The sequence below is a fragment of the Bombyx mori genome, chromosome 1 (assembly GCF_030269925.1).
Source record: "Bombyx mori chromosome 1, ASM3026992v2".
Lineage (NCBI taxonomy): Eukaryota > Metazoa > Arthropoda > Insecta > Lepidoptera > Bombycidae > Bombyx > Bombyx mori.
The window spans coordinates 651,858-671,142 of record NC_085107.1 but is presented as its reverse complement, the minus strand read 5'-3'; the positions used below and the strand labels follow the sequence as shown (position 1 = coordinate 671,142).

Here is a 19,285-nt window from a genome sequence, read left to right as displayed (position 1 = left end):
GCCCCCAGCCCGTGCCACTCCGTCGCCGCGTCCGGTGGCACAAAATAAAACCCAGACCCCTCCCCCGGTTATCCTTCAGGAGAAGGCAGCTTGGGATCGAGTTTGCCTGGCCCTTAAGGCCAAAAATATAAATTTCACGAATGCCCGTAACCTCGCGAACGGCATTCAAATTAAGGTTCAAAGACCCGAAGACCATAGGGCCCTCTCTTCTTACCTCCGTAAGGAACGTATAAGTTTCCATACTTATACGCTCCAGGAGGAGCGCGAACTCCGCGTTGTAATACGCGGAATCCCTAAAGAGTTAGATGTAGAGCTCGTCAAGGCCGATCTGTTAGAACAGGGCTTTCCAGTGAATTCTGTGCACCGTATGCACACCGGTCGCGGTAGGGAGCCATATAATATGGTTCTAGTCACCCTCCAGCCTACCCCCGAGGGTAAGAAAATCTTCAACACACAGACCGTCTGTAGGCTCTCCGGTATCGCCATCGAAGCCCCCCATAAAAAAAGGCACTCCTAGCCAGTGCCATAACTGTCAATTGTACGGACACTCTTCCCGTAACTGTCACGCGCGCCCCCGATGTGTTAAGTGTTTGGGCGATCACGCCACGGCCCTCTGCGCTCGCGACCAAAAAACCGCGACGGAACCGCCTAGTTGCGTCCTGTGTCGAACACAGGGTCACCCCGCGAATTACCGTGGTTGCCCCCGAGCCCCTAAAATAAATCGCCGCGTCGCCCGCCAAAACCGCCTCCGAGCTTCCGGCCCAGACATCAAAGCCTCGGCACCCTCTGCGTCGCGGGCTAAGCCAGCGTTCGTTCCGGCGGCGGTGCCCAGTGTCTCAGCCTGGGCAAAACCGCTGCCGTACACGAACACGGCTACAACTCCCTCCTCCGCGATTCGTCCCGCCCCCGCGACTCGTCCCTCTCCCGCGACTTGCGCTCCGACCGCGTCCGAAAATCTCGCTTTAGCGATCGACTTCTTTCAGTCGATCAACTTTGAGCGCGTTAACGCTTTGGGCGACGCCATTCGCGCTGCCTCCACTGCACAACACTTTATCGCCGTTGTGCAGGAATACGCCGACGTATACGCGTCATTAAATACGTACGTCCTCCCCTCACTCCGCCGGTAATCAATGGCGTATATAAGTAGAATAAAGCCCCTATCCGTAACGATAGGGTTTTTTAACGCTTACGGTCTCGCAAATCAACGTGATCAGGTTTCTGACTTTTTGCGTGACCATCAAATTGATATCTTTTTAGTGCAGGAGACCCTACTTAAGCCCGCGCGCCGTGACCCTAAAATCGCGAACTATAACATGGTCAGGAACGACAGGCTCTCTGCCCGTGGTGGTGGTACCGTCATTTACTATAGAAGAGCCCTGCATTGCGTCCCGCTCGATCCTCCCGCGCTCGCTAATATCGAAGCATCAGTGTGCCGAATCTCACTGACGGGACACGCGCCGATCGTTATCGCGTCCGTTTATCTTCCACCGGATAAGACCGTTCTAAGCAGTGATATCGAGGCGCTGCTCGGTATGGGGAGCTCTGTCATTCTGGCGGGCGACCTAAATTGTAAACACATCAGGTGGAACTCACACACCACAACCCCGAATGGCAGGCGGCTTGACGCGTTAGTCGATGATCTCGCCTTCGATATCGTCGCTCCGCTAATCCCGACTCACTATCCGCTAAATATCGCGCATCGCCCGGATATACTCGACATAGCGTTATTAAAAAACGTAACTCTGCGCTTACACTCGATCGAAGTAGTTTCAGAGTTAGATTCAGACCACCGTCCCGTCGTTATGAAGCTCGGTCGCGCTCCCGATTCCGTTCCCGTCACGAGGACTGTGGTGGATTGGCACACGCTGGGCATCAGCCTGGCTGAATCTGATCCACCATCGCTCCCGTTTAACCCGGACTCTATCCCGTCTCCTCAGGATACCGCTGAAGCCATAGACATCTTAACGTCACACATCACCTCGACATTAGATAGGTCATCGAAACAAGTTGTAGCGGAGGACTTCCTTCACCGCTTCAAATTGTCCGACGATATTAGGGAACTCCTTAGAGCTAAGAACGCCTCGATACGCGCCTACGACAGGTATCCTACCGCGGAAAATCGTATTCGAATGCGTGCCCTACAACGCGACGTAAAGTCTCGCATCGCCGAAGTCCGAGATGCCAGATGGTCTGATTTCTTAGAAGGACTCGCGCCCTCCCAAAGGTCTTACTACCGCTTAGCTCGTACTCTCAAATCGGATACGGTAGTAACTATGCCCCCCCTCGTAGGCCCCTCAGGCCGACTCGCGGCGTTCGATGATGACGAAAAAGCAGAGCTGCTGGCCGATACATTGCAAACCCAGTGCACGCCCAGCACTCAATCCGTGGACCCTGTTCATGTAGAATTAGTAGACAGTGAGGTAGAACGCAGAGCCTCCTTGCCACCATCGGATGCGTTACCACCCGTCACCCCGATAGAAGTTAAAGACTTGATCAAAGACCTACGTCCTCGCAAGGCTCCCGGTTCCGACGGTATATCTAACCGCGTTATTAAACTTCTACCCGTCCAACTCATCGTGATGTTGGCATCTATTTTCAATGCCGCTATGGCGAACTGTATCTTTCCCGCGGTGTGGAAAGAAGCGGACGTTATCGGCATACATAAACCCGGTAAACAAAAAAATCATCCGACGAGCTACCGCCCGATTAGCCTCCTCATGTCTCTAGGCAAACTGTATGAGCGTCTGCTCTACAAACGCCTCAGAGACTTCGTCTCATCCAAGGGCATTCTCATCGATGAACAATTCGGATTCCGTACAAATCACTCATGCGTTCAACAGGTGCACCGCCTCACGGAGCACATTCTTGTGGGGCTTAATCGACCAAAGCCGTTATACACGGGAGCTCTCTTCTTCGACGTCGCAAAAGCGTTCGACAAAGTCTGGCACAATGGTTTGATTTTCAAACTATTCAACATGGGCGTGCCGGATAGTCTCGTGCTCATCATACGGGACTTCTTGTCGAACCGCTCTTTTCGATATCGAGTCGAGGGAACCCGCTCCTCCCCACGACCTCTCACAGCTGGAGTCCCGCAAGGCTCTGTCCTCTCACCCCTCCTATTTAGCTTATTCGTCAACGATATTCCCCGGTCGCCGCCGACCCATTTAGCTTTATTCGCCGACGACACGACTGTTTACTATTCTAGTAGAAATAAGTCCCTAATCGCGAAGAAGCTTCAGAGCGCAGCCCTAGCCCTAGGACAGTGGTTCCGAAAATGGCGCATAGACATCAACCCAGCGAAAAGTACTGCGGTGCTATTTCAGAGGGGAAGCTCCACACGGATTTCCTCCCGGATTAGGAGGAGGAATCTCACACCCCCGATTACTCTCTTTAGACAACCCATACCCTGGGCCAGGAAGGTCAAGTACCTGGGCGTTACCCTGGATGCATCAATGACATTCCGCCCGCATGTAAAATCAGTCCGTGACCGTGCCGCGTTTATTCTCGGTAGACTCTACCCCATGATCTGTAAGCGGAGTAAAATGTCCCTTCGGAACAAGGTGACACTTTACAAAACTTGCATAAGGCCCGTCATGACTTACGCGAGTGTGGTGTTCGCTCACGCGGCCCGCACACACATAGACACCCTCCAATCCCTACAATCCCGCTTTTGCAGGTTAGCTGTCGGGGCTCCGTGGTTCGTGAGGAACGTTGACCTACACGACGACCTGGGCCTCGAATCAATTCGGAAATACATGAAGTCAGCGTCGGAACGATACTTCGATAAGGCTATGCGTCATGATAATCGCCTTATCGTTGCCGCCGCTGACTACTCCCCGAATCCTGATCATGCAGGAGCCAGTCACCGTCGACGCCCTAGACACGTCCTTACGGATCCATCAGATCCAATAACCTTTGCATTAGATGCCTTCAGCTCTAATACTAGGGGCAGGCTTAGGGACCCCGGTAACCGTACTCGTCGAACTCGACAAAGAGGTCGACGTGCAACCTAACCCATGCATCAGCCCGCTGAGTTTCTCACCGGATCTTCTCAGCGGGTCGCGATTCCGATCCGGTAGTAGATTCATTCGCGAAACAATTGCTCTTGAGTTGTTAGGTCTCCTTCGGAGGCGCTCGGGCAGTTGTTAGCAAATCCCACCCCTCTTGGCTGAGCCTTTGCTCGCCCACCTGTCCTGGTGAAACTGGAAAGGCCTTCGGGCCACCAGTAAACTTTCAATCATAAAAAAAAAAAAAAAAAAAAAAAAGCTCGGTTTTGTTTCATCTGCCCATACTTGTGCACGTTCACAGATGCTAAACGCTCAATAAGCTATCATTATAATACGTTTAAACCTGAAGTAACGCTCAATTAACAACAGAAAAAAACAATGCGTTCGTGGCAACCAAACCTATATAATTTATCTATTTTCGTGGCGTGCAACCACTTTGACAGTAAATACGACCTACAATGACTGGACATAGACTACGACAGAGACTTGACAGGTGATATGAAATAAAACAAAGAAAAGAAATGGAACGAGGACGGACGTGAGTGCGGCAGTAGTATTTTCAATGCGTTTTTAAAAGACAAACACGAATCAGACAACAAGGAACGAACCGACGGCTCACATACGTACATATGTGGACTTTTTGGTGGGAATGCGAGGAGTGAAGTTGTGTGATTTGTTTTATTTTGTCTATTTAGTGTTTCTTCAGGTTCAAATGTGTAATAACGGTGGTTTATTAACTGTTTAATACCTGTGAAAGTGCACAAATGTGGGAAAATGAAACAAAGCCGCTGGACGTCACTTCTCGGGTCCTCCAAAAAGTCTCAGTAAACGACCACCATTTTACTGAGATTATATTTCATCCCATATCACCTCGTCTCATTTCATTTAATTTCATCCCAGTTATAAACTTCCCAATGACAGGACACAAAATGCAACGGCCCCCAGTACCCGGCAGCTCTACTATTCCTGACCACGGTGGCGGTCACGGTAACGGTAGGGCAGGGGGTGCGAAGAATCCCCGGTCGGCAGGCCACCATAAACAACTGACCATTGGCACGTTTAACACCCGGACTTTGAGGCGAGATGAGGATGTGGAAGAGCTGGAGGTAGAATTGAGGTCCATTAAATGGCATATCCTTGGGCTTTCGGAGGTCCGTAGAGAGGATGAGGACACCGTCATCCTCGAGTCTGGAAACCTCTTCTACTACCGTGAAGGAGACCAGCTTTCTCAAGGTGGTGTTGGGTTCATCGTTCACAAAGCCATCGCTAACAACGTCGTGGAGCTATCGAGTGTGTCGTCGCGGGTGGTGTACATTGTAGTTAAAATCTCAGAGAGATATTTACTCAAGGTCGTGCAAGTGTATGCACCAACGGCGACACACCCTGATTGTGAGGTTGAGGCCTTATATGAAGACATCTCTAAGGCCATTCATAACACCACCAAGACCCACTTCACTGTTGTAGTTGGCGACTTCAACGCCAAAGTGGGAATACAAGGGGAAGACGAATCCATAATTGGACGGTATGGTTTGGGGACGAGAAACTACAGAGGACAAATGCTTGTCAATTTTCTGCAGAAGAAGGGGCTCTATTTGATGAACTCGTTTTTCAAAAAGAAGCCCCAAAGGAGATGGACTTGGCAAAGTGCCGACAAAGTGACACGGAACGAGATCGATTGCATCATGGCGGATAAGAAGCGAATATTTACGGATGTCTCAGTGGTCAACAGGTTTAGTGCCGGCAGTGACCACCGACTTATTCGAGGAACCCTAAATATCGACATAAGGCTTGAAAGAACCCGGTTGATGAGATCGACTCTGCGCCCGTCTCTTCCCCAAATCATCCATGTTTCCGAGAAGTTCCAATTGAAACTTCAAAATCGATTCAGTCTACTGAATCCCACTGAGGACGTGAACGACGTGGTGGAGAACATGGCGGCGACACTACGTGAAGTTGGCGGAAGATCCTTTGGATCACAGCGGAGAGTTCGTGAAGCTAAGCTAACCCCTGAGACTCTGGCATTAATGAGGAAACGGCGAGAAGCCACTCCATCCGCAAGAACTACAGCAGAGTACGCAATCTTAAATAAGGACGTCCGGAGGATGGTGAGGCGTGACTACCGTAGCTTTAATGCTAGACGCATTGAAGCTACGATAGAGCGCAATAAAGACCTTAAAGCCTTTGTACTGACGTCTAAAAGTGCTCCTCTGCTTAAGCTTAAGCGAGAATCTATAGTTATATTCTGTAGTTACTTCCAAGCCAGAAATCTTAGGCGAGGTCGAAAAATATTATGGCAAACTCTACGCAATGCACACTTCTCTACCTACACCCGCCAACCGAGCTAGTGACAGCCGAGCACCGCTTACTCGGCATTACTCGGATGATGTCCCGGACATCAGCATCGGGGAGATTCGGATGGCCCTGGAACAGCTCAAAAATGGTAGAGCGCCTGGTGAAGATGGAATTACTACGGAGCTGCTGAAATCCGGAGGGGTTCCTATCCTGAAGGAATTACGGAGCCTGTACAATTCCGTCATACACAATGGGACTACACCATTGGCGTGGACAAGGAGTCGGGTCGTGTTGTTCTTCAAGAAGGGTGATAAAACTTTGTTGAAGAACTATAGACCGATATCTCTTTTGAGCCACGTCTACAAGGTCTTTTCTAGGGTCATTACTAATCGTCTCGCCCGAAAGCTTGATGAATGCCAGCCACCGGAGCAGGCTGGGTTTCGAAAGGGTTACAATACCGTAGACCATATTCACACCCTCAGACAGATTATAGAAAAGTCTACAGAATATAATCTGCCACTTTGCGTGGCTTTCGTGGACTACGAGAAAGCCTTTGACTCTATCGAGACCTGGTCAGTTCTGGAATTCTTACAGCGATGCCAGATAGACTATCGCTATATCGAGGTGTTGAAAAGTCTATACGAAGCCGCGACGATGACCGTACAAATCCAGGATTGCCAGTCCTACCTATCAAGCTATCAAGCTGCAGCGGGGTGTCCGACAGGGAGATGTTATATCTCCGAAACTGTTCACCGCTGCACTTGAAGATGTCTTCAAGACGCTGGACTGGAAAACATGTGGAATCAACGTCAACGGAGAGTACATGTCACACCTTCGATTCGCCGATGACATAGTCTTAATGTCGGAATCGCTAGAGGACCTCAGTCGTATGCTCAACGATCTCAATGCTGCTTCCCGATGCGTGGGACTGCGGATGAACCTTGACAAGACGAAAGTCATGTTCAATGATAAAATCGTCCCGGGCCAAGTTACCATCTCGAATGCAGTCATTGAAGAGGTAGACTTTGTCGACCTCGGTCAGGCTATCCAGCTTGGCCGGGGTAACTTCAATACAGAGATTGAGAGACGCATACGACTGGGTTGGTCGGCATTTGGGAAATTCCGTGCAATCCTCACCTCGCAAATTCCTCAATGCCTGAAGACAAAAGTCTTTAACCAGTGCATTCTCCCCGCTATGACCTACGGCGCGGAAACTTGGACACTGACGGCAGGGCTGGCCCATAAGTTAAGAGTCGCACAGCGGGCGATGGAGAGAGCTATGCTAGGTATTTCTCTAAGGGACAAAATCCGGAACGAAGAAATTCGACGGAGAACCAAAGTCGACGACATAGCTCTCAAAGCTAGCAGGCTGAAGTGGCAATGGGCCGGTCACATCTGTCGAGACAGCGACGCCAGGTGGGGGAGGAAAGTAATCGAATGGAGGCCACGGATGGGAACAAGGAGCGTGGGGCGTCCTCCAACCAGGTGGACTGACGACTTAGTGCGCACGGCGGGAAGTCGTTGGATGCGGAAGGCGGAGGACCGCATTATGTGGAAGGCATTGGGGAAGGCCTATGTCCAGCAGTGGGCAGATAAAGGCTGATGATGATAATAATTAATGTATCAAATTAATCATCTTCATTTTATTTCATTTCATTCCATATTATCATTATTCTTAAAAATAAGAATAAACAATAAAATAAGACATGACCGAAAGGTCTTAGTTACCAGGTCATAAAATCCCATAAAAAAAACCTATGTACATAAAACAGACGACAAACGAACGAACCGACCGTTCAACTCAATGATATTTTAAATGTAAAAAGAAGCAGATATGTTTCAAGCGCACGTCAAGTGAAGACTCGAAAACAGGCCAACTGGGACGTTTCGTCTTTAGTCGCGTCTAAACAAATGCAATAATAATATAACAAGTGCAATCGTTCCAATTATAGCTATCTTTTTTACTCACGCGCTTATCCCATCTTTTGTACTTTTCATTAATGCTACTTGTCAACATGTGTGTGCACTATATCGGTAGGTATGTAGATATATATGGCGCGATCAGATTTGAATAGTCAGTTACAATGAAGATAACATATCTGTTGTATAAAAAATCATTGGTTCAACTATTAAAAGTATTTTCTTGTGTGTTTCGTGAGTGTCGTCAGCGATACTCATAATTATAATTACTCTTTTAAGGTTTGTACTCACGTTAGTAGTAGTAGTAGTAGTAATTCGAATATCTAAAAGTAATACCATATTTTTCCTTGACCATGAAATGCGAAAAAACGTTATTAACCCGTAAAAATTATTTTAACTATACCTTTCTGAAGGAAGTTTGATCAACTATGATTTAAGTTTGTAAAACTTCCTGCCATACACAACACAAAAGACAAGCCTATAACATGGCTTATATTTAGTTAAAGGGGTGAAAATTATTACATTGTTACAATTACAATTGGCTCGTATATGGCACGAGATGCGGTGAAAGTTTGTAAACACGACCCGCTCGGCTTTGTTCTAATATTGTTTTCAGCAAAACTATTCGAATATTTCAATGGTGTCTACAGTGGGCTTGCGAACATTAAATGATAAGACAGAGCATATATACCGATTCATTCATAGCTCCCGATGGGTGATGAAGTATTTAAAACTGGTGAATGTGTGTAGGCGACTTTTGTAGCAGTTTTAGGCTTATTGCCTTTGACTAGGAAAAAAAAATATACACATTTTGTATGATATTAGTGAATCGGTTAGATAAATCTAATGAGTACAGAAGTGCGAAAATACGCCAACTATATCTATATATTAATACGTAAAGCAAAAACTTTGTACCCCTTTTTACGCAAATTGCGCGGACGGAGGAGTATGAAATTTCGCAAACTTTTAGAAAATATAGAGAAGGAGTGCAGAATGCTAATTTTTTTTTTAAAATTATGCATTAATAATACATATAATCATTAAAAAAGCATTACACACACTACCATGTATTTGACACACACACACACACACATATACACACCCTTTATTTACTGTCAAACTTTTGTCATTGCTTATAGTCTGTGGTTTTAAAACTAATGCCATAAAGAAAAAAAATCTGTGGTCAAATTGAGAATAAATTAATATTGTTTATCTTTATTAATATTTGTTTATAGTTGTAGTCTTGGCGAAATCTGTGATTATAGAAGTATGATAGATAATTTATAATCTTTGACAATAGAACTTTAATAATGTTCAAACTTATAATTTCAAATAATTATAGTCGAATTTCGACTACAGAGGGACTACTAGTATATAAGGATAGGTACATAAAGGATGAATTAAAAAAACATAACATAAAGAAGCACGACCCAGTTTTTATTCTGCTGTAAACGTTTAATAATGATAGTTCATTAGCCGCTTAGTATCAGCGAGGAAATGAAATAAAATCACTGCGCATAGTTTCTCGAGTTCTTTCAAAAAGTTCATGAACTCTTGTTAAATTCCAAGCATTTTACTGTGATTTTATTTCTTTACACCTACTACTATAAAAGACAATTCAAACAAAATGTTTGTTATTCTGTGATTAAGAAACTAAGATGTAGAATGTTGGCATGAGTCTAAAAGTTGTGAACGTCGTTATGGCATTGGTATAGTTTGTTGTACGGCTTCCATTCGAGCAGACACGAACTTGATTGAGTTTTCTGTTTGGACGGTGTGAGAAAGTTTTTGATACGGCATCGTAAATTCCGATGAGATACATACGCATTCAATCTCAAACTTATTTTGTGTTGTCGTTTGAAAAGATAATAATGCTTAAATTACAATGGAATCAAAGTAAAACTTTCCGAATCGAAATTGATTAGTTTAATTTGAACGTTATTTCAAACGGAGAGTAATTATAGAGTGTAGTGATTTTATAAGTACGTATCATGACAGTCAAGCGTTGACAGCCGTTTAAGGCTATGCGTCATGATAATCGCCTTACCGTTGCCGCCGCTGACTACTCCCCGAATCCTGATCACGCAGGAGCAAGTTACCGTCGTCGCCCTAAACACGTCCTTACGGATCCATCAGATCCAATAACTCTTGCATTAGATACCGTCAGCTCTAACACTAGGAGCAGGCTGAGGAATCCCGGTAACCGTGCTCGTAGAATTTGATAAAGAGGTCGACGTGCAACCTAACCCATCCATCAGCTCGCTGAGTTTCTCGCAGGATCTTCTCAGCGGGGCGCGATTCCGATCCGGTACTAGATTCATTCGAGAAGCAGTTGCTCTGAGTTGTTAGGTCTCCTTCGGAGGCGCTCGGGCAGCTGTTAGCAAATCCCACCCCTTCTGGCTGAGTCTTTGCTCGCCCACCTGTCCTGGTGAAACTGTAAAGGCCTTCGGGCCACCAGTAATACTTCAATCATAAAAAAAAATGAAAAAAAGATATCTATAGGCCCGGCGCTGGGGGTTATTTTGAACTCGCGCGATATCTTCCTGCTTACAAACTTTGCCATGATCGTAACAAATACCAGAACGCATGACTGGCTTAGTAAAGAATTCTTGTTTATAACACGAAACTACTTTCATAGAGTAAAATTGAGATTTTGACTTCATGTCACCGGGCAAATGATGAGTCCAATATCATACATCTTACATACATTTTAACTTATTTTGATTAGGTTTATTTCTATGAAAGCAACAGCCTATACGTACTAAGAGTTCTTCTTCTTCTCAGTCGCATGCACTATTGGCAGAGTGGTCGTGGTCATCACTTCGGGTGGTGGTGCGCTTCACCACACATCGCCATTCCTCGCGTACCGCGGCCCTTCTTGTGCACTCGTTAACGGGACCGTTTAGAGCTGCCTTTATTCGGTCGGTCCATCGTAACGATGATCTGCCGCGCGGTCTTGTACCCTCTATCATGCCCTGCACTACAAGGCGCTCAACTGAGTCGTCACCCCGCCGCGACACATGCCCGAAGAAAGTGAGAATGCGACCCTGAACGATGGAGGATAGTCGCTGCTTGATTGACTACGAGTATAACATTAATAATATTGCGCCATCGAGACTTAGTCTAAAGACTTAGTCATAGAATGAATCAGATCAGAAATATTAGAATATAATAGGTTTCAGCATATATTTCATCAAACCTAGACGTCCAGACATCAACTCTCTGTTCTTCTCAATCTTAAAAAGAAAATTGTTGTTATTGATAGCATCGTACAGGTCTAAATAAACAGTAATATTTATATTTCTCCTAACAGAGCATTTCCACCACATCAAGAGATTGGTTGGTGCTGACTACGTAGGTATCGGCGGAGACTTCGACGGCGTCAACAGGTGAGTAGCTCACGAAGGTGGCGAGGGTTGTGGTAGTTCCTCCGGTTCTGAAATATACGGATACAATATTTTCCTACCGGATTGCAAGCCCGTTGCCGTGTGCCAAATAAGTTTTTACAATGAAAATGAAGCATCAACCCTATCTCTCCAAGCAAGTAGTGGTTCTCAAATTGTAACGTGTATAAAATATACAAACGAAGAAATTTCGAGCACGAGTGATGCATACATATTCTTCAATGCTGATTCTCAATGTACAGGGTTCCCCGTGGCTTGGAAGATGTGTCAAAATACCCAGAACTGTTTGCTGAACTGCTTAGGAGTGGACAGTGGAGCGTTCAGGAGTTAAAGAACTTGGCCGGCCTCAATATGCTACGTGTGATGCGACAGGTGGAAAAGGTAAATTTCTGTTCAGGATTTCAGTTCTGAGGTGTGATTTTGTTGAGAAACTATAAAGATCTCGTCAATCATCCATAATAATTACAAACTGTAAACGTTTGTTTGAAATAAAATAATTAAACTTGTGATGAAACCTTAAAATAAGTATAGCCGAAAAGTAAAATTTTTAACACTTTTATTGACAATGCATCATAGACAACATACTAAAATGAAATGGACGTAAACGTTTTTCAACCGTGCGTCTTATAATTTCGCAGTCTAAAAAAGAATAGTTTTGCTTCAAATATTAACACAAACTTTTTAACAGAAATTAATCATAGTGTGAAAATTGCGGCCATTTTATTTTTGGAACGAAGTTCCTTATGAGACGATGCGGAGGGGTACCCTAACCGGGAAAAAACGTCCGTAACGTAAGATTTTATATTTGTTGCTTCATAACTTTTGACTAGGTGAATATATTTTGATGATTCTTTTTTTATTAAAAAGCTGACCCTTTCCGTGTGGTCTCATTTCAATTTAGTCCAGTTCTGATAACGGTATCCATGAGAAAACCATATAAGCCTTAAATTTGCATTAAATACCTCAATAACTCAATATCACGCCAACCAATTTCGATGATTATTGTTTTAGTGTATATTAATTTGTTTTGGAATATCTTTTTTTATCAATAAAAAAATCATAATAAAAAATTTATACCCGAATAATTATTTTCTTTATACCTCGAATAAAACTTAAAATTAATATTTTTTTATAATAAGGAACTTCGTTCCTATCCGGTGTCCCACGACACCACACATCTTTTTTTTAGCAAAAAAACTAGAGCGAATCTGCTTCCTCAACATTTGTGTGAGAAAATTGTGACTTGTGAATGATATATCTTTTATATCCAGGTCCGCGACGAAATGCGAACAAACGGTGTCGAGCCTGAGGAGCACCCGGACTCGCCCAGCGACAACGGCAACTGCACCAGCAATGCTTTTTACACAGAGAACGTTTAAACACGACAAGTGACGTCACGCATCTGTCAAACGATGAAAGAAACATGGCCGACTGACAAGCTATTTTATTGTGACGATTTTTTCGTATTTAATTCTTTTTAATTAGGTCAAGTATTTGAAACAAGAAATTGTTGTACTCTATACACAAAACTAAATGCTGTGTGTACTAATTTATTATAATTTAATAAACGAGATTTTGTACCATGACAGAAATCATACAAATTAAACTCTGATATCATCAATATTTAAATGGAGTTCCAAATGAGTTGGTATTCGATTTTAATTAATATTAAATAACGACAGATGCGTGAAAACACGCTTTAACGCTCTCGGACACAAACATATTCCGTAATTATGATACGAATTGATCAAGTTTCAATGTTGTGTGAAATTTTACTAAACACTTTTCCAATATGGATTTTCAATAATATAGTTATTATTGTTAACGACTTCTGTTTTCATTTAATGACCGCGCTACAGTAACAGAATTAAGAAACATATAAGTGGAATATTTTGGAAAAGTTTTTACTAAAATTAAATTTTTAATTAATTACAAAATAATCACTTTTAAGTGTATTGAAAACAGCTGTCGTATTTCGGAACAGCACGCTGCCGATCACTTTGTGCGTCCACTTATTGGATAGGTAGTCACTAAAATAATGGTTTAATAATCTTACCTAATTTGACAGCTGTCTTCAACTAATAAATGTCGTATAATTATTATTATAAATAAATGTTGTAGTGCATGATAGATGTTCGATGTAATGGCACTTCTACCTTCCTGTGTCCTCTGCTCAAACTATCCTTCAGACCACATATCACTTCTGACTAAATCGCCTCCAGGAATGACTGCACTATGTACGTTGACTTTATTGACTAGAAGCAAAACTATAGATTTGTGAAAGAATATATATTGTTGAATAATACACAGAGACAACATTTCAGCATTGTCTTCCACGACTGATTTTTTATAATTAATTTAAATTAAAAAAATAAAACCTTAGTTCCCTTGATTAAAAACAGATGACGTGTGATTTACTTCGAACATGTTTATAGAACGGGAATTGAAAGTGTTTTGATTTGAAAATGTAAAGTAAGGCTTTAATAAAAGAAAAATAAGGTACTGAATAATCTAAGGAGCAAAAGTGTTTTTATTTTGATATAAATTATAAATAGCGCTTTTCGAACTTAAGCGAAAATATAAGTAGTTAGAATTCAACAAAATTGAACAGTATCCAAATCTAAAGTTTTTATTTTATTCAAATTCGTTTTTCAAGTGAAGTCAAGAATTCTAGTACTACCCTTATTTTGAATAGATAACAACACTATCTTTATTAAAATGAATTAAAATTAATCGTATTCTCATGCACATTAAAATATTATTCCACGCATTACTAATGAAGCTAAGATTTGAAACTAAGTATTTGAAGCCGCTCATTAGCAATTGCGAACTTTTCACTAATATTTTACACCTATTTAATCTCAAATGAAATTCTATGTGGAATCAATAATGTGCATGATATTCGTAAATTAGATGAGAGCGCGGTGCAAACATTACGTAATGAATTTGAACTAATTACACTAAAGCAGTTTTGTACGTTTTAAATCTTAAAATAAATATGCAGTATCTCAAATTGAATGTTCAACCAATCAAAACTATGATGTTGGCTGTGACTTCAGAGAAATTCTGGATGTACTGACATGAACATTACTCGTGGACTTGGTTTTTTTTGTCACAATAATTCAAGAGTGCGTTGCTAAATTATATTGGGTTGATAAATAATATGTGAACACTGCATTTAAAAGATCTGGAATATATTTTAATAAATATGTTCTAAATAATTTCGAATTTTCTTGTAAATAACTAAAAAAATCAGCGAATTTCCGAAATCGCTTAAAAATTTGCAAAGATAATACGATTGACAGAGTCAATAAGTCTGTTCGAGTGTTTTATTCGAATAAATATTTATCGTGTAATTCGATATTCCATCCGGACGCTGACAGAATGACAAACAAACGATTACTACGTATATTTTATTCAACTTGTATTGAGATTTTACCCTGAAAATAACGCTTGGGGTAGAACTGCTAAATCTGATAAAAACTACAACGAAGGAAAGTAATAAATCTTGTTTTCTCTCTTTCTAACCCTCGAAAAACTTATCTTTACAAGTTTCTTAGGCGATTTAGAATAAAAGGGTGATAAATTAAAAATAAAAAAATATCTTATAAAATTGTGACTGAACTGTTTTTGAACCTTTATTAATTAGCGTACTTAAGGGTCTGATGTCTGGCTGTTATTTTGTAATTATTTTGAGCACGTGTAACTACGTCTTAATAACGAGTATCGGTGACGAAACGATGTTATGGCCATACAGAAACCCTTCGAAAATATTAAAGTGAGTGAGTGAGTGATCATTCACTCACTCATTCAGTCACTCACTCATTCACTCATTCACTCACTCACTCATTCACTCACTCACTCATTCACTCACTAACTCGCTCAGAATCACATGTCGTCCTGTAATCACGGTGGCTCAAGGTATTATTACATATTGCATAGATATGTCTTGCGCTACCCCAACTGGCGGATTATGTTTGCGTCTACCACACTTCATACATTGAATACAGAGCCTCTAAAAAACCTTTAAGCTGAAGCACAGTCCTGTTTGAACTCGATACTAATGAATATATTTGCTCTGTCTCTATATTGTCTCCAAAACTTTGTACCATATTATGACACTGATGTTGATGACCGTGATAAAAAAAACGTTTATTTTTCATAAAGCATCCACAACTATATAAAAAACTGAAGCCACCAAGAACAATATTAACGCGTATTAGTATACGTCAAAGTAACTACACTTGGTATATAATTTCATGTTTTAACAGTACATATATGTATACACATATTAATATATACATCGTCTTTCACGCCCTTCCCCCATTCCTCCGGTTGAACAATTCATTAAATAATTGTATCGCGTACAGCCTAATGTTTTAACACTCGCATTTAGCTACTGTATAATTTGAAGACGTGTATTTTTGAAATTCAATCTTACATCGTTTCGTTCCGTGGGTGCTCGTTAGCCGGAGTTGTGTGGCGCATTGTCGTAACGCAGTCGAGACTGGTGCGAGTACTGAGTTTGTATTAAATAAACGGTAATACTGAGGTACATAAATAGAGCGTAGGCCTAAACTAATAACATAAACATTTTCAGTGTTTGAGGTTAGACGGCGATAAATAAAACTGATGATATTTAAATTTAATTAATCTTATATTCCTTGGTGGCATACGCAACGCAAAATTTAATAAATAACTAAGTTATCCCAAATATGTTATAAAAAAGCCTATATTACCAAAAACAACAAATTGACTTACCAACAACAAACCACACCACCTGAAGAACAACCAAGCTTAAATAAAGCTCAAGTATGAGGAGAGCCGAAGACCGAGCTCAGTGGTGTCGATTAAGAGAGGCCTATGTCCAGCACTGGACAACTGTGGGCTGATGATGACGATGGCGATAAAGCTCAACTACCGAAATTCGTAGCTATTTTATTCCAAGTCTCGAAAAATCCTATTCCTTCTTCCCCCTATCTCCTACTTTAAATAAACTATGGACAATGCGCTATATAACTTTATAACTCCAACTTATATAAATATTATTAATATTATTACACTTGATATTGAAATAAACACGTTTGCTGTATACATACTGTAATTTGTGTTTTATTTAATTATTATACTTCAAACATCATAGTAGTAGAAAATGTTATTTTCAAAGTTGGCATCTTTTATTCGTATTAAAAAAAATGGACTACCTGGATTATTAAACATTCAATGTTTCAAAATTCAATTTATTTTTCAGAAATCACGTTTAAAATACTTTTAATTCTGGATTCTGCAATATTTTTAGAGCTTCGTCGACCTACAGCGTCAGTCAAATGCAAAGGTTGTGCTATACAATAGCCATTGAATGCTTCCAGTGCAGATTTCTATTGTATTCTGAATTAATATTAGCTTGAAACACGCAATTTTATGCTCATACATGTCTTTATTCTTGAAACATGTTTCTAAATTGGTAACTAGGCATACGACCGACTTGATGATAAGTGGTCATGGACATGTTTCCTTGTTCATGAACTTTACTAACAAGACTAATAATTTTAACAAAACCACTCGTTGTAACATCATTTTTAACATATTTATAATATTGACTATAAATATTATACATAGAAGGTAACATAAGATCAAGCGAATTCAACAGCCAAAATAAAATCTTAAACCACATTAAATCCGTTTACTGAAGGAAAATAAAATACAAATAACATTGAAAAATATTTTAAAAAGAGAATCTCAAATGCATCGTAAAAAGCTCCTTTCTAAGCGGGTTCGTTCATCGGGTATTCGGCTCAAAGCTGAAAAGTTGAGCAACAGGAAATGACGTAGGGAAAAGCTTCAATATTGCATTCTCACACGCATTACTCGTCGGAGGTGTAGACTTCTCGAGGATAAGAAACGTGACATAGCTCGATAAACATCCCGTCGGATAATTTGATCATAAATTTCGAATGTAAATAATACAAATTGGAACTCAAATAATAAATTAACAAAGAATTGTTCTAAGGTGAGCATGACCGGAGTCGCCAGATCTGTAATGAACACTTTAAATTAACAGTCGCATTGTTGTGTAAAAAACAATTCACAATACACGACATCAGAAAGATTTAGGATTCTTAGATAGCCAGTGAACGTTTTGTTACCGTAGCGCTGTGGTTAATGCGAGTACCGGGTCTCGCTCAGTAATTTGTCATGCTGACGATTCAGACGGCGTGAATTATTAAAAGAATGACGAAGCATCTTGCTTGGAGAGCATCCGAGCCTCTGCATTAAACAACTTTACAAAATTTTGACTAAACTTTGATAATTAATCACGTAAAAAATGTTCAGTACGATGATGGTATAACTCGATATATTTATTACAGCATACTTTAATGATTTGCGCATTTGAAAATAGCTCTAAACAGCGCTTTTTTTTAAAGTTTTTTTTAAATTAAGGTCCCATCAATATATGACACGCATAAATCACGTAAAACTTGTTTTGATGAGTGATTTAGACTTAAATTTCGAATATATTAGTGAATATATACGTATATTATATTACACTAGCTGCGCAAATTAATATTCAATTAATATAATTATCAGAATCGCATTATCTGTATAGTTACAATAAAAATATATTATTATGTAGAAAAAAGACCGAACTACGGCTCGTCGCTCAATAAGCTACCTATCAAGCTAGCGTAGGTATAAATTTGAACCAACTAAAACCCTGTGTCACTCACTTTATAACCTCTGTCCGAGTATTAGTCAGGAGAGACTTCAGTTGAAACAGAAAGAATACATGTTTATTTTTTTCTGAATGAAATTTGATGGAGCTGTTGGAGTTTGATTTTAGCCTAATCGATCTAGAGACGGAAGATTGAGATCTATAGTGAAAATAAATCAAAATCTACTATCGCGAACTAATGATTTCATCAACCGTACCTACTGTATTGGATTAAAATACACCTTTCAATTTTGTTCTGCACCACTTTTATTGTGTATTTTTACGAAAGCAAAATTGAAATGTAAGTTATAATAGACGATATCTGGGGCATGTTTGGCGCGATGAAATTCGCTTGGGACTTCATTTGAATACCGAAATGATTTTGCCCAGTTGCCGAAATTATTTTAAGCAAACTTTTTTGTTCAGCATTGGAACAATTGGCCCGTGATGGGTGTAGTTGCATTACGAAAGTTTTGAGATCGCTTCGGATATAGTTACATACATATTTTTTATTGGATTGGGTGGGACTATGAATTTAAAATTGTGGGACTCACCTTCTGCGCGTCATAAGTACGTAGTGCTAAATCTGAAAACTTCACTTAACAGATTAAAATCACAAATGACTTAGCTGACAGCGGACCTACCCTTGCGATCAAGCATACCCACTGTAGAAATATGCGGAGCAGGACTATGAGGGCTACACGTCTGGATCAGCAAATGTCTGAGAACTGTTGTTCTTATGAGACCACGAGTACTTTATATTACATTAATAATCGTGCATTATAATTTCAAGAATATCAGTAGTACGTACTGTCGCGTACGAATAATCATGTTACTTAATTATTTCTTGATAGCTAGAGCTCGTCTACCAATCTATCTATATATATAAAAATGAATTGCTGTTCGTTAGTCTCGCTAAAACACGAGAACGGCTGGACCGATTTGGCTAA

At 41.0% G+C, this 19,285-nt stretch overlaps 1 protein-coding gene across 1 annotated transcript in view; it reads left to right on the top strand.

The window, feature by feature from the left end:
- The window catches only part of LOC101740430 (dipeptidase 1), a 196,358-nt gene extending 179,631 nt beyond the window's left edge, over positions 1–16,727 (top strand). Inside the window, exons 11-13 of the mRNA XM_021352297.2 lie at positions 11,533–11,608; positions 11,866–12,004; positions 12,895–16,727. Coding sequence (XP_021207972.2) covers positions 11,533–11,608; positions 11,866–12,004; positions 12,895–13,002 — 323 coding nt within the window. The 3' untranslated portion in view covers positions 13,003–16,727. The remainder of the gene's footprint in view (positions 1–11,532; positions 11,609–11,865; positions 12,005–12,894) is intronic.
- The last annotated feature ends 2,558 nt before the right edge of the window (positions 16,728–19,285 follow it).